The sequence below is a fragment of the Mytilus edulis genome, chromosome 8, assembly GCF_963676685.1.
Source record: "Mytilus edulis chromosome 8, xbMytEdul2.2, whole genome shotgun sequence".
Taxonomy (NCBI): Eukaryota; Metazoa; Mollusca; class Bivalvia; order Mytilida; family Mytilidae; genus Mytilus; species Mytilus edulis.
In genome coordinates, this window is record NC_092351.1 from 86,237,394 (window position 1) to 86,254,066 (window position 16,673).

At 31.9% G+C, this 16,673-nt stretch overlaps 1 protein-coding gene across 2 annotated transcripts in view; it reads right to left on the reverse strand.

Annotated features, from left to right (window-relative positions):
* Positions 1–2,586: 2,586 nt before the first annotated feature.
* The window catches only part of LOC139486514 (syntaxin-binding protein 4-like), a 46,238-nt gene continuing 32,151 nt past the window's right edge, over positions 2,587–16,673 (reverse strand). For both annotated transcript variants that reach the window (XM_071271423.1, XM_071271422.1), the window contains exons 12-20: positions 15,615–15,742; positions 14,463–14,555; positions 12,352–12,417; positions 9,427–9,591; positions 8,388–8,504; positions 7,460–7,506; positions 5,448–5,581; positions 5,007–5,064; positions 2,587–3,391 (exon numbers count right to left, since the gene is read on the reverse strand). In XM_071271423.1, the coding sequence (XP_071127524.1) occupies positions 3,274–3,391; positions 5,007–5,064; positions 5,448–5,581; positions 7,460–7,506; positions 8,388–8,504; positions 9,427–9,591; positions 12,352–12,417; positions 14,463–14,555; positions 15,615–15,742 (926 nt within the window). In that variant the 3' untranslated portion in view covers positions 2,587–3,273. The remainder of the gene's footprint in view (positions 3,392–5,006; positions 5,065–5,447; positions 5,582–7,459; positions 7,507–8,387; positions 8,505–9,426; positions 9,592–12,351; positions 12,418–14,462; positions 14,556–15,614; positions 15,743–16,673) is intronic.

Sequence of the window (16,673 nt, forward strand, 5' to 3'; positions counted from 1 at the left end):
CCATATTTATATATCATGTGTGAGTACTTGTTTTCTTTAAAACTAAGAGACATTTTCATAAATAATATCATGTCTGCAAGAATGTTTAACTGAACAACAAGTGAACAGAAATGATACATTGATTAAAAGCAGTATAAAAATTAACATGCTGAATCAAGGTTTAAAAATTATATCACAAAGCTTTAAAACTTAGTTTAAAAATACATAAAATGTGGAAGACTTCAATATTGCATATAGATGCTATCATCGTTGTTACATTTAATAAGACTGAAGAAGATAGACCATGGTTCCTAAAGACTCACAACAATTAAATACATATTTGATTTTGATTAATAATTCACTTTCTCAAGTGACAAAACTTTTGAGTAAGACTATCGAAATCAGACTCAGAAACCATCCATCCAAAATAGTGGATTTGGTATTTCTAGAACAATACAGTACTGAATACTGTTTTATGACTTAGAGCTGCAGTCAAAGACTTGACGTATAATAAAAAAACATTAAAGGGAGCAATTATGAGTTACAGGAAATAACTATTTTTAGTTGTTTTATCTTAAATCAGGTTTAAATATTCATAAAATATCGAATTTTTTATTTAACATAAGTAATATCAATTAATGATATCCATTCCTTTCAGAAATAATAATCTCTTTGTCATAATTAAATATAACATCAGACATGATTTTTGGGGTAATTTTTTTTTATCAGATTTTACATTTTCATAAAATAAAGATTTTTTTTTCAACAGAATTAAATAACAATGGTCTATCTTCCTAGCAGAACAAAAAAAAAACCCATTGGCAAGATGATTACTGGCTTCATTTTTTCCCTAATACAAAAAATAAATTCAATCCAAATTTCCTAAACATTCAGATATGTCATTGTATAAATGCCATACTTGCCATTTAAAAGTGACATTATACGCATAATGTTTTCATCAGATGAAGCCAAAAAAACATTTATTGTAAATGTTACATTTTAAACTATGTGATGTTTGTGTGTCCTTCAAACAAATGAAATAAAATCAATACAAATGAGCTGATTACATCTCCTTCATTTTCATTGGTTGATAAAAATAGACAGACTATGATGACACAAACTGGTGTATAAATAATTTAAAAGCATGCCAGATGGTTGATGGAATATTTGAAAATGGTAACATTGATTTTACATATATGATAAAGCCTTTTTGGAATGCTATTTAAATTAAAAACAAAAAAGCTTTCATGGTATCTTTAATATCCATGTACTTCTGGGAACAGATAAATGCAATTGTCAAAACTATGAATGATATATAAAATACACAATGCCGACGGAAATGTTACCAATTCATATTTCCATCTGCATCTAACATGTATCCTATGGAATTTTAATATTATGAATAATAGGGCTCCTCACAGTTAGTTTGGCCATATTGGATAGGGTGCAGATTGTTTTGAAAGAGGTGGAAATAGTGTGAAAGTATGGGAAATCCTATGCATGTTTCTAAGCAACTGTTCTGTTTTAATGATGTTTTCCTGTATTTTTCACACCATCTATACCTCCATCATGAAAATCTGCCCCCTATCCAATATGGCCGAATTAACCTAAAGAGCCCTATTCCATATTTAAATTATTTTGGGCTATTTCTTCTTTTACCTTAGGACTGTTACAAAGTGCCTTCCATTCTGCTGATGTGATAAATTTTTTAATCACCCTTAGCCGTTTAGAACCCATGAACATTTTTAAATGGAACAGCATTTTGGTACGCAATACTTTTTGGCAAATACAAATGATTGTCTTTAAATGGCACATTCATAACTAATATTTTTGAAGCAATGGTAAATTAAACCAAATTTCAATTTGATAATTTCTATTCTTTCTTGTAAATTTACTACTTCCAATGCAAGATCTATAAGAATTCTTACGTGTATATCAAATTATCAAAAAATTAGTCTAAAAAGTTAAAACATGTCTTAAATAATAATTTTGTAAGAGTAAACCAATATCGTTGATATCAATAGTTTTGACTCTCATATAGCGATACTATACAAGCAAACATTTTCACTGGAGTTTTATTTCACCTATATCAGGAAGACATATTATTGCATAGCAATATAATATTTCCCATAGAAAGTAACCAAACATTAGCGTGCAATAAATTCCAATATTGCACTAGTGCAATAAATCTTCAAAAATTCATGACGTCATCAACGACAAAATCTTAGTTTAAACCAATTTTTACTTTCAAATATTATATTGCTATACAATAAAAGGGTTATTGCATGAATATTGGGGAATATTGTCCCTCGTAGAACATATATTGCACTCGCAAGCTCGTGCAATATAAAATTCTACTCGGGACAATATTCCCCAATATTCATGCAATAACCCTATATTATCCAATAAAACCTAAAGTTAAAATCAACCAATAGAAAACTGCCATAAAATCTATCTTAGGGATTAAAATCTAGAATGTTTAGTACTACACAAATTTGTTCAAAAGTTGTTGAAAAAATAAAAATTTAAATCTTTTATATTAATTTGCTTTTGAGTAAATGCTTGTTTAAAATCTAACGTTTCCTATATTGATATTTTAAATTTTAATTTTCCTGTATTTATATTAAATCTGACTTTTTCTACATTCTTATTTCAAATTTAGTGTTTCCATTATTCTTATTTTAAATTTGATGTGTCCTATGAACTCCCCAAAAAAGAGGTCAAAACTATGCCAAAGTAGTCAATTGATATTATTTTATATCGCACTATCTAGACATTAAAAAACAGATATAATCACAATAAATGTCAGTTCACTGTACACAATAATTAGGAATTTCATTTTTTTTTCTAAAATAACCAGATACAACGTTAAGAGGGGAACCATACAATTTATTTTATCAATATTAAAATACAGTTTGCACCAATTTTTTCCCCAATATTCTGATATTTTTCTAAAGCGTCTGAACAAATTTTGAAACAACTACCTGGTCCTAAAAAGTTTTTTTCTAATCTGTGGCATTGGACTAGTGGCTAATGGTGCAGACTGAAAAAAAACCCAACTTATTCAAAATTATAATATTCCACATAAATTATTCAAATCGTTAAGATTCCTTACATGTGAAGATATATTATCTAGCAGGTAGTACACATATATGTCTAACTTATCCCTCTATACATCTAAAAGATATTTTAATCTTAAAATTCACAATATTTGGAATTCAAAACAATTGCTAGCAACCAAATTCCATCGATGCCTGAAACACACGAGTCAGCATACATTATAAATGTCTATCATCATGATGCTGTATGCTTTAGTTCTGTTTGTTCATCTTTGTTCTTATTTACTTGTATGGTAGCAAATTGCTGTACACCAGATCTAGGATGAGACCAGGTCGTAATCTGTGTTGAATGGCTGAAAAATAAATAAACAGTTTTAAACTAAATTTTACATTTGAAAATGCCTGTACCAAGTCAGGAATATTAAGGTTGTTGTCCATTCGTTTGATGTGTTTTATCCTTTGATTTTGCCTTTTGATTAGGGAATTTCCATTTTTTCCTTGGAGTTCAGTATTTTTGTGATTTTACTTTTTGAATACTGTGGATTCATTATTATACCAATTTCCTTGGATTTCGTGGGTATAGCTTTTCCACGAAACTTAGTGTTCAACGAATTACCAATTCTCTATAACTTTATGTGCAGACCTTTAGCAAAACCACGAAATCAAAATATCCACGAAAAAAACAAGTTTTCCTCAATCCACAAAAATTGGAACCCACCAATATAAATCAATCCACAGTACTCCCGTACAGAAAATTGCTGTAAATAATACAATAAGAAAGCAATCGTCAGAGGAAAAATTACTAGATATTAAATGTTAACAAGAATATCTGTCCATACAACACTATGCTGTGCTCGTACTATCTTATGTTGATAATCAGTTCAGCCATCAAAATCATAATCAAAATGGTAGTTATTCACATAATTATAGAAAAGTTCCCCTCAGTCTCACAACAAACAATTGTAACGAGTTTTAAATTTCACAACTAACTGTACTGAGTTTTAAATTTTAAAACTTACAAATTGTACTGACTTTTAACATTCACATGACCAAAACTTCAGGCTAAATTACCTTTACCAAAAACTTTAACCAGAAAATGTATTTATTACCCACACATCATATTTCTATGTTCAGTGATAGTGTATTCAGGTTCCAACCCTCAACTTAGCATATGACTTTAAAAGTTCACATCATATAAGATTGATTGATTTTTGGTGTATTAACAACACTTTTCAGAACCACATTTAGGCTATTTTGTGGCAGCCAGTTTTTATTGGTGGAGGAAGCCGGAGAAAACCATCGACCTTCAAGAGGAAAACTGACAATCCTAATCAATTAAGGTTGGAGTCGAGTACACCTGCACGAGCGGGGTTCAAACTCACAACCTCAGTGGTTAGTGGAAACAGTAGTAACTACTTAGACCACTCGACCACAAAGGACCCTCTCACATCATAAAAAACATGTGTTCTAAGTTTCAAAATTGTTGTTACAACAACTTTATTCAACTTCATTATTAACAACCTCATCATTAAACAGAACTGACGGAAGAACTCACATAGGATCTAATGCGTTCTGGGTAATATGTTCACAACAATACATCAAAACCTTGTGATTGGCTTAAACAATAGTAATTCAACCAATGACATAACGTAATTTTAATTTTGGGGTACGAATAAAAATGTTACAAAATCCTTTAGAAAGTCCAATACAATCAACATCAAAACATTGAAATTGGCTAACACATATCACAATGGCCTAAATAATGTGAATTTAATTCTAATTTTAAGATACAAACAATTTAATTACCCACAATACACTAGATTCCAAAACATTGTGATTGGCTTACAACAATCTAAACAATAGTAATTCAACCAATGATGTGTCATAGTTTTCATTTTTGGGGTGTAAACAATGAAATTATCCTTAATCCTAAATTTTCTGAAATGACAAATTACCACTTGTACTTACTTTAGGTAATACTTCATACCATCAGCAGTATAGGCTTCTTCCCAACCATACGGTAAAGCTGAAACACAGAGTTGATGCCTTTTGTAAATTAGTGCACATTAAACTTTGATGTTTTTTTAATATGGCCATGTTAACTTTATGTTAATTAATTGTATACAAAATGCTGAACTACTAAGTATTCGAAACACTAGGGTTTTACTATTTCCAGGTAAAAACTGTCTTAGTTGTACAAGTATTTGCCACACCTATTCAGAATTTTTTTAATGCGCCATAACTTTTATATTTGATTCAATCTTCAAACTGTTTTAATTTGAGCGCCTCCGATGAGTTGTATGTAGATAAAAAGTAATCAGCAAAACAAATTATAAAGCTTTGTATATTTAATGAGATAATTTAGATATCTTTTTATAAAGGATTTATGTGTATTTGTGCTTTACTTACGTTCAGCTTCAATAATAGATCTGACAGCACATACAACTTCTTTGGCTTCAGCAGCTATTGTCTTTGGTGATAACTTTTTATGTTTACTTAGATAAGCAGGTGGTTTGTTTCCTCTAGCGACTTCACCTTGCTGTCTACAAATTGATAAAATACATATATTGATAATATCCTTATATTTATCTATCATGAAAGGATATTGTAAAATTTAAATATCATAAGCTGTTTTGTTTCATTTTATATTTAGCTGTTACATTGATTTGCTTAGTAGTATTCATTGTGAATTTATTATTGATTAGATAACAAGTTTCCTGGATTTCGTGTGTATACTTTAACTTCAATTAAGTTTATATTTTCTAAAGACATGTATACATCTTTATAAAGCACAAAGGTGTCAGTATTCACCTCAGAAACTTACAAAACCTTTGAATAGACTTATTAAGAAGGGATATAATTACGATACTGTTGTCAAGTCATTAAAGATTGCATATTTTGGCGTTAATATTGAGTCATTGATAAGGTCTTTGCATCGGAACTAAACACATTTATTCTAAAAACAGTTGTTGGCATGACACGGGTTATGTTCTTCTCATATATGTTATGATGGTATGATACTAAACCCCTAACGGGAAGGATTGTGCCTGATGTTCATATGATGAAATCATAATCTTTCAGTCAGTTTAGTTGAAGTCTGGAGCTGGCATGTCAGTTAACTGCTAGTAGTCTGTTGTTATTTATGTATTATTGTCATTTTGTTTATTTTCTTTGGTTACATCTTCTGACATCAGACTCGGATTTCTCTTGAACTGAATTTTAATGTGCGTATTGTTATGCGTTTACTTTTCTGCATTGGTTAGAGGTATAGGGGGAGGGTTGAGATCTCACAAACATGTTTAACCCTGTCGCATTTTTGCGCCTGTCCCAAGTCAGGAGCCTCTGGCCTTTGTTAGTCTTGTATTATTTTAATTTTAGTTTCTTGTGTACAATTTGGAAATTAGTATGGCGTTCATTATCACTGGACTAGTATATATTTGTTCAGGGGCCAGCTGAAGGACGCCTCCGGGTGCGGGAATTTCTCGCTACATTGAAGACCTGTTGGTGACCCTCTGCTGTTGTTTTTTATTTGGTCGGGTTGTTGCCTCTTTGACACATTCCCCATTTCCATTCTCAATTTTATTGTGAATTTATTATTGATTAGATAACAAGTTTCCTGGATTTCGTGTGTATACTTTAACTTCAATTAAGTTTATATTTTCTAAAGACATGTATACATATTTTGGCAAATCCAGAAAATCAATTTTCCACAAAACTAAAGAGTTTTCCATAATCCATGAAAACAGGTAATTACAAATTCCACCAAGAATACATGACAACTCAGACAAAAGACAAGTCAGACCAAGACAACTTGGGCTTATTCAAAATAAACTTTGACAATTTTTAAATACACTTCTTAAAATACTTTTTAAATTACACTTCTTGACAGTTTGAAAAACATTTCAAACCTTTAAAACTAATTAAAAAGTGTTACTATATGGACCAAACTAGTTTTTTAATGGTCAGAATTGTCTTTTAAAGTGGTCCAAGTTGTTTTCAAATTGTCTTTGGTCTGATTCCTCTACCAAAACCATGTGTGAGTGGTTAAAAAACTGCAGGCACAGAAACATACCAGTGGTTCTGTGAAAACAAGATATGTATGTGCCTATCCCAAGTCAGGAGCCTGTAATTCAGTGGTTGTCGTTTGTTTATTTGTTACATATTTGTGTTTTGTTCATTTTTTATATAAATAAGGCCATTATTTTTCTCATTTGAATTGTTTTACATTGTCATATCGGGGCTTTTTATAGCTGACTATGCGGTATGGGCTGTGCTCATTGTTGAAGGCTGTATGGTGAACTATAGTTGTTAATGTCTGTGTCAGTTTGGTCTCTTGTGGACAGTTGTCTCCTTGGCAATCATACCACATCTTCTTTTTTATATCATACAATTTCCATAGAATTGTTGTACTTTTTACGTACCTAATAGATAACACATTACTGCCTCCTGTCATTATTTCATGTACATTCTGCCAAAAAATGAATAATTAAATTAAATGCCACACCAAACAAATTACTGTAAAAAAGTATCTTTAAGTTTTCATATTCCCATGAAAAAAAGCTATTCTAAATTAAAAAACTTTAGTGAGTGTTCTCACATACCCCATGTCCGCACATTGTCACTTGACAAATAAAATTATTGTAGGGAAAAAAAAATTGAATCATAATATACATAGTATGTCCTTAATTACTTAAAAAAGTTTCATGAAATTCTTTTGTGTGGTTTCAGAGAGTTGCCATGACAAATTTTGCAGTAGTATATTGGGGCATATAAGTTCAAAGGGGCGCAACTCCTAGAAACAAAAATTGAATCATACTTTCCTGTCGATATGCACATCTACATAGAATGTCCTTATTATCTAAACAGGTTTCATAAAATCATGTTGTGTGGTTTTGAGTTTTAGCAATGACAAGAACAGGACTGATGGACAGACAGACAGACAGACAGCCAGATGGAGAGACAAAAACATTATAATTAAATGCAGGCTACTAACTCAACAGCAAACAATATACTGTTAAAATGTTTCATTTGAGCATAGATCAAATTTTGCAATTTCAAAGCAGAAACGTTTTTGCTAGGTTTTATGTTCCTCTTTTCTCATTCCTGACTCTTTATAATACCCTATTCTTCCTTAAATACAAGATTTCTCAATTGAACTTAATTTAGGCTATAAACAAACAAACAATTTATATTAGAAATATGATTGAATCTGTATTCTCATTCATCATCTTTATCCAATACAAAAACAGAAGTTATTTAACAAAGGGAGATAATCCCTAGTATTTAGGTTTGGAAATAATAAAATTATGTCTTCAAATACTGGAATACATGAATATCACAAAAATTAACCTCTGCAAACTGTAACAACTTTTCTGTAGCCACTTCATACGTCTTCCTGCCTGCTTCTGACTTTCTCAGCTGACAAGTCAACACCGCTATCTTTTGCTGTGTAGCTGGATTAACTTCCTGTCAAAATATTTACAATTCTCTTTTACAGAAAATAATCAAAGGTGTGTAAGGTTACATAAACTGTAGATTATTATCTTCTGTAGCACGGATTCTCATGAATTTTGTGGGAAAAAACTGAACTGATGTACAGTAGTTGTCGTTTGTTTATGTACTTTATACGTGTTTCTCATTTCTGTTTTTTTATATAGATTAGACTGTTGGTTTTCCCATTTGAATGGTTTTACACTAGTAATTTTGGGGCCCTTTATAGCTTGTTGTTCGGTGTGAGCCAAGGCTCTGTGTTGAAGGCTGTACATTGACCTATAATGGTTTACTTTTATAAATTGTTATTTGGATGGAGAGTTGTCTCATTGGCACTCACACCACATCTTCCTATATCTATTCAAATTAATTATCAAAATAGCAGATACATAATTTCATGTTTGATAGTAAAATATGCCTTGATTGAATTTTGTTGAGTTATTTTCTTGCAGTTGCCAATACAATTTGGCATTAAATCCTTTATAAAATAAACAGAGATGTGTCCATGGGACACAGATGATGCTCCCTCCTGCATATACATGTAGCGTAACAAAGGGATATATCTAGAGGACTTTAAAAGTGGTGCCACCAACATTGGAACTTGGTGTATGTTTTATATTAATAAGCATGATGTATAAGCATCCTAACATTTGATTGAGGCAAACTAAAATTAGAGAACAGAAACCAATTTTTGAAGGTACAGTTGTACTTGGACTCATTAATGCCCTCTCTGCTACAGCATGTATTCATAACTGAATCATTGTTTTGTAATAAAAATTTGTTCAACAGGTCAAAACTGCTTTAAGAATGATAAATTTATTTAACACTATTAATGATTAAAATATGTGTAGTGTATACATGTACCATGGAAGCTACGCATTAATAAATTTAAACTTACCCCTTGAAATCGTAACTGTTGCTTAAGTTTTGCAATTTCTTTCTCCAATAACTGGACGACTTCCTCATAATCTTGTTCCATACTTCTTGCAGCCCTCTGAGCCTGTTCAGCTAGCTGTACTTTGTCTCTGAGTGACCTGGTTTCATCAACTGCTCCTATAGCTCTCTGGAAATAAAAAATAAATAATGTCAAACTGTACAAAGGAAACTTGCCACATTCCTATCAATACCAACTTGTTGCTTACCAAACACCTGACTTATTCCCAACACGGACAACATGCACATTCACTGTAGAAATTATAACCTCAGGAAGTGGTGTTAGATGCTATCAAATATTACATACTGTATGGTTTCATTATTATTCGTTGGATACCAATTTTCGTGGGTTTCTTGAGAACTGATGAACCACAAATTTAAAGTCATATGAAACGAGTGACTGGTGAAAAATTATGTTTATCCAATTCTTGAACCCATGCATGTATATCGTGTATATGTTACCGTATGAGTATTTGGACTGTATGCATACTTTTTGAAAATACTCAAACGGTCAGACTGTATGAGTAATATTTGTTATAAAATGCGTCATTTTTTTTAATTTGAGGTTTCATATGACTTAAACTGTTCAAGGAATTGCAGATTTTTTTATAGGCTTTTTATGCAGAGATTGGCAACCATGAAATAAAATAACCACCAAAATGGAAAACCAAGAAAAATGCTTATTTGCCCCTTATTCCTAAACTGTTGGGACCTCAACTCCCAAAATCAATCCCAACTTTCCTTTTGTGGTCATAAACCTTGTGTTTAAATTTTATTGATTTCTAATTACTTATACTAAAGTTATTGTGCGAAAACCAAGAATAATGCTTATTTTGGCCCTTTTTGGCCCCTAATTCCTAAACTGTTGGGACCAAAACTTCTAAAATCAATCTTAACCTTCCTTTTATGGTCATAAACCTTGTGTTAAAATTTCATAGATTTCTATTTACTTATACTAAAGTTATTGTGCGAAAACCAAATGTCTTCCGACGACGACGAAGACGACGACGCCAACGTGATACCAATATACGACCAAAAAATTTACAAAAAAATGGGTACAAAAAAAAATATAAAGGGCAATAACTCGTTAAGGGGTCAACTGACCATTTTGGTAATGTTTGACCTATTTGTAGATCTTACTTTGCTGAACATTATTGCTGTTTACAGTTTTCCTCTATCTATAACAAAATTCAAGATAATAACCGTAAACGGGAAAAAAATCCTAAAAATTACCAATTCAGGGGCAGCAACCCTACAACCGGTTGTCTGATTCATCTGAAAATTTCAGGGCAGATTTAAATCTTAAATATTTTTATTTTCATGGGTTTCTTGAGAACTGATGAACCACAAATTTATATGTTACAGACCATATGAGTATTTGGACCGTATGCATACTTTTTGAAAATACTTAAACAGTCGGACTGTGGTTATTTTATTTTATGGTTGCCAATCTCTGAATAAAAAGCCTATAGAAAAATCTGCAAATTTAAATTTCAATTTTACCCTTGTCAGATTTGCTCTAAATGCTTTGGTTTCAGAGTTATAAGCCAAAATATACATTTTACCCCTATGTTCTATTTTCAGCCATGGCGGCCATCTTGGTTGGTTTGGCGGGGCACCGGACACAATTTTTAAACTAGATACCCCAATGATGATTGTGGACAAGTATGGTTAAATTTGGCCCAGTAGTTTCATGAGAATTTTTTTGTAAAAGTTAACGACAATGGACGCCGACGGACGATGGACCCCCAAGTGATTAGAAAAGCTCACTTGGCCCTTGGGGCCAGGTGAGGTAAAAATCAAGAGTCACATCATTTTGCTCATTAGGCTTTGATGCTGAGTAGATAAACTCTTAAACTTAGATGAAACTATATTGAAAAAATTCTATTAAATAAACAATATGCGAGGAAGTATGAATGAATATACAGTCAATTCTCGTTATGTCGAAGTCAGCCGGACCAAAGAAATATTTCGATATAAACGTAGTTCGACTCAAACGAACACCGGAAGTTAGACAATCTAAGGGACACAACTCTTGCTTAGCTTGGTAAAGCTGAAATAAATCCAGGTGAATATGGCAAGGGGGTCGATATTCTAGTATCAGATTGATGTATTTGTATGTCACAGTCTTTTATTATTATAATGACATTATTTTTACTTATTCAATTGTTTCAATTAAAAAAAAATCCTATGGCTTTTCCAAGAGAGTAATTTTCAATCGATAGTTTCGTTATTCAGGTTGGTTATAGATGACAAAATTGTTTATTCTCGGATACAAGAGATTTAAGAAAATTTTGATTTTGTTTTATCTCACTATTTCTTTTCAAAAGAAAATATAACAAGATTAAAGACACTGTTTGAGTAGTTTATATGTGATCATCAACAGAAGCCATAATCCTCACTTTATACACACCCAAGCTCATTAGTGTAAATCACAAATTAATTGTTTTGTAAACATTTTAAATACTTTTTCATGAACATTAACAAAGTATCACTAATTATTTATATAAATAAAAATTCCATAAAAGATAATTTTAGGTAAACACTTATGGAAATAGCATGTCATAAATCAATACAGTGGACAGACAGGAAATTTAATTACACGTGTATTGTCAGATTAACTCTTCAATCCATTTGAATCCCGGAGGTCATGTTTTGACATATGTGTATTAGCTCGAAATAAAAAAAAGTAATTTAGAATGCTTTTTTTAACCTTGGGACCGTAAATTTAGTTCGACTCAACCGAAATTTCGACTCATCCAATTTCGACTCATCAGATTCGAATTACATACTTTTGTATGGAATAAAGTTTGGGACCATGTGAAAACTTCGACTCATCCGAAATTTCTAGTCAACCGAGTTCGAGACAACGAGAGTTAACCGTATTCACCTTTTTAATTCTGGCCAACTCTCCCTCAGCAACTGTTTGGTAGTGGTCTTTTTCACTTAAAGCATTCTGAAATGTACAAAAATTACGGATTTTATTAGATTCTTCCTCAACTACTGAACAACTAACTTAATGATAATCCATTAGTTCTGGACACTTATAATTTGCCGTTAAAATTTGATACTTATAACTTTGCCTTTAAAATTTTACCAAATTGATAGGTTGTTATTAAAGGAAAACTTATAATGTGATGTCAATGAACTTTTTTCAATTTTGATTTCACTAAGTAGCAATTAATTTTAAAAACTGTTAATTCAGAATGTATTGTGAGGTTGTTATCAATGCAAATAATGTGACTTACTATTGCAATAATAAGAACTCGCATTTATATATTTTAAAAATATATATCTGTATGCAGATTTTCCTAACATCGCAATAATTAATCTAGCATTTTTGTCCATTTTTCAAAAATCGCAAAAGTATCAATGGGATTTTTCAATTACAAATATGTATTTTTATTTATGGGATGTTGAACAGATATATCATGTTAAGGAGGGGTATTTGCGAAAAATACCAGTCGAGAGAATGTTAAATTTTGCGAGCAGTAAGGCGAGAGAAATTCATTCTGAAGACTGGTATTTTTCGCAAATACCGCTCAAGAACATGCTATATCTGTTTAATTACACCAAATGTCAAAAACGCATTGATGATCGTGGCGTTACAAGCGTCCAGTCGGATAGAGTATTTTTTGGCAAATACCATGGCAGAGAGGGTAAAAAAGGCATATCCTTTTTGCAAATACCCCGGCGGTGTTAAAAAAACAAGTGAAACTGCGAGCTACTGCTCACTGATGATACCCCCGCCGCAAGTGGATAATATTAATAGTGTAAAAATATGCAAGTGTTCGGTAAACAGGAAGTTGTCGAGTGATGAATCTGAAAACGCATCACACGGTATAGCTGACTTATAAAAATCCTGAAACCAAATTTCAGAAATCCTTGTATTGTAGTTCCTGAGAAAAATATGACGAAAATTTTTAACTTGGTTATCATGTGTAAAATCATACAAGTGTTCGGTAAACAGGAAGTTGTCGAGTGATGAATCTGAAAACGCATCACACGGTATAGCTGACTTATATAAATCCTGAAACCAAATTTCAGAAATCCTTGTATTGTAGTTCCTGAGAAAAATATGACGAAAATTTTTAACTTGGTTATCATGTGTAAAATCATACAAGTGTTCGGTAAACAGGAAGTTGTCGAGTGATGAATCTGAAAACGCATCACACGGTATAGCTGACTTATATAAATCCTGAAACCAAATTTCAGAAATCCTTGTATTGTAGTTCCTGAGAAAAATGTGACGAAAATTTTCAACTTGGCTATCATGTGTAAAATCATACAAGTGTTCTGTAAACAGGAAGTTGTCGAGTGATGAATCTGAAAACGCATCACACGGTATAGCTGACTTATATAAATCCTGAAACCAAATTTCAGAAATCCTTGTATTGTAGTTCCTGAGAAAAATGTGACGAAAATTTTCAACTTGGCTGTCATGTGTAAAATCAGACAAGTGTTCGGTAAACAGGAAGTTGTCAAGTGATGAATCTGAAAACGCATCACACGGTATGGCTGACATATATAAATGTTGATACCAAATTACAGAAAGGGTGGATGTGTAGTTCCTGAGAAAAATGTGACGAAAGTTTCACGGGACGGACTGACTGATGGACTGATGGACGGACAAACGGACTGACGGACGGACTGACAGACAGAGGTAAAACAGTATACCCCCCTTTTTTAAAGCGGGGGTATAATGAACGATATTCATTTGATAACAGTAAATTGGTGAAAAATACACTGGTTTTCAACCAATCAAAACCCAGGATTCTTATATAAGGTGTGATAAAAAGGAAATACAAACTTAGTGACTACGTTACACTGCATTTTTTGTGTGTTTTTTTTCAATCGTGTGATTATGTACAAGCTTGAGTGAACTTTACTTTTGTATATGAAATAAATGTTTTCAGAAGTAATATCCAATAACTTATCATTCTATAGATTTGGAGACTGTTGTAACCATGGTAACAGAGTACTTAAAATACACAACCTTACCTTTAACCTTTGAACTTCATCCCTTAACTGATCCCTTTCAAGACGAAGAGATTCAATATCCTCTTTCTCTGGAATGTCCGTTATGTTACTCATCTAGATAAAAAGTTCATAAATATTTTTATAGTGACATAAAAAATCAAATCACTAATAATATGCAAGTCTTCAGCAAGCTTTTTGTACTGAGGAGTATCCAAATTGTATCAGTGTTTAACTTAGCTTTGATAATAAACAGCTGCCTATGATATGCACATCATATTTTCAAAGAATAAAGTTCAATTACTTCTCAATGTCATATTAGAAATTTATGAAAATCAAAAGGGAGCTTACATCAATAGATATAAACACCAAAGTTTCATGAGAAATGCTAGAAGAGTTTTTGAGTTATTGTCTGAAAACTGGAAAATCCCCCTTTTTTTTATGAATAAAACCTTGTAACTTGGAAACGTTAAATCTAAAATTTATAAAAATCAAAAGGGAGCTCATGTCAATAGATATAAACAATTCACCAAAGTTTTATGCAAATTTGTAAAAGCCTTTTTGAGTTAATGTCCGACATGATGACCAGGGACAGACAGTCGAAAAGACCAATAACAGAATACCATAATACGTCCCGTAAACGGGCGTATAATAATTGAGTAATTGATTTTTTTTCTTCAAACAGTTTGACAAAAGTTTAATTTTACTATGCATCTTGTTAGAAATGGTTCACCGTTGCCTGTGACATATTCTAATTAGAGCTTTTCTTAATGCTTGTAGTTAAGAGGTTCTGTAGGCATATATAACTTGAGTAATTGATTTTTTTTCTTCAAACAGTTTGACAAAAGTCTAATCTTACTATATATGCATCTTATTAGGTTCACCGTTGCCTGTGACATATATTCTAATACATTTGTAAGAGCTTTTCTTAATGCTTTAGTCAAGAGGTTGTGTAGGCGTGCTTGCTTTGTTAGTATAAACGTTTCCTCAAGAATTGCAGTTAAGATTGACATTAGTAATCCAATAGATAGACTGAGCTTTGGTCTGTAATTTTTAAAAGTTGATTTTTTTGTTGACATTGCATGCATCGTTACTCTAATTTAAACTTTTTTTTACTGGATTCATCATCTATCATCTATTCTAAAAAAAAATAGATGGTATTTATATTGTGTATACCTCTGGTCTGAATGGGGGTGGATCAACTAAATCAGTCAGATCACTGGCAGCAAATAACATAGCCCCTGTTGTAATGTTCCGCTCTTCTAACTCATGACGGAATACTTCTTTGGCAATTACAACAAAATCTAAAATGAAAAGTTTTTAAACCATTTACAAACTGATGTCTGACACAATTTCTCTCGCTTATTTTTATTTATTATGATACTTTTTCAGGGCAAAAATATATATTTATATATTCATATCGACTGTAACCTAACTGTAAAAATTATAAAGCTGGCCAGTCTGCAAACATAACCTTAGTGCTTTTATAGGGATTTTTATTTCTCTTTTTTTCTTTTAAAAGAGAGGGACGAAAGATACCAAAGGGACAGTCAAACTCATAAATCTAAAACAAACTGACAACGCCATGGTTAAAAATGAAAAGGACAAACAAACAACAGCACACACGACACAACATAGAAAACTAAAGAATAAACGACACGAACCCCACTAAAAATCTAGGGGTGATCTCAGGTGCTCCGGAAGGGTAAGCAGATCCTGCTCCACATGTGGCACCCGTCGTGTTGCTTATGTGATAACAAATCCGGTTCGGTAGGTCACATTCATGAAAGGGAAGGGGATTGTTGTTACGACGTAAGGAACATATCCGATATCATTTGTGAAACGGTTATTCCATAAGTTTACCACAATAGCATTGCTAAATAGGTCATCATTTTATTGAGATTTCTCAAACATTGATTTTTCCTACTTTTGGTTGTTTATTCCCGTGATATAGAACGAATCTTTCACACTTTACAATACCAAGGAGTGACTTCGAATTTTCATTCATATTAATACCAAGGAGGTCTTATTTTCATTTAAATACCAAAATATAACTACAAATTCCTTAACAAGATTATTCACACTTTAAACCAAGGTGGTAATTCTATTTTTCAATTATTAGATTTGGTCATCTGCAAAAACTCATTGAAAAGATCATTCTCACTGTATTGTTAAGGTCAAGATTTTATTTCCGGTGATTTTTTCTCATCACATATTCATGTCAATAGAACATTC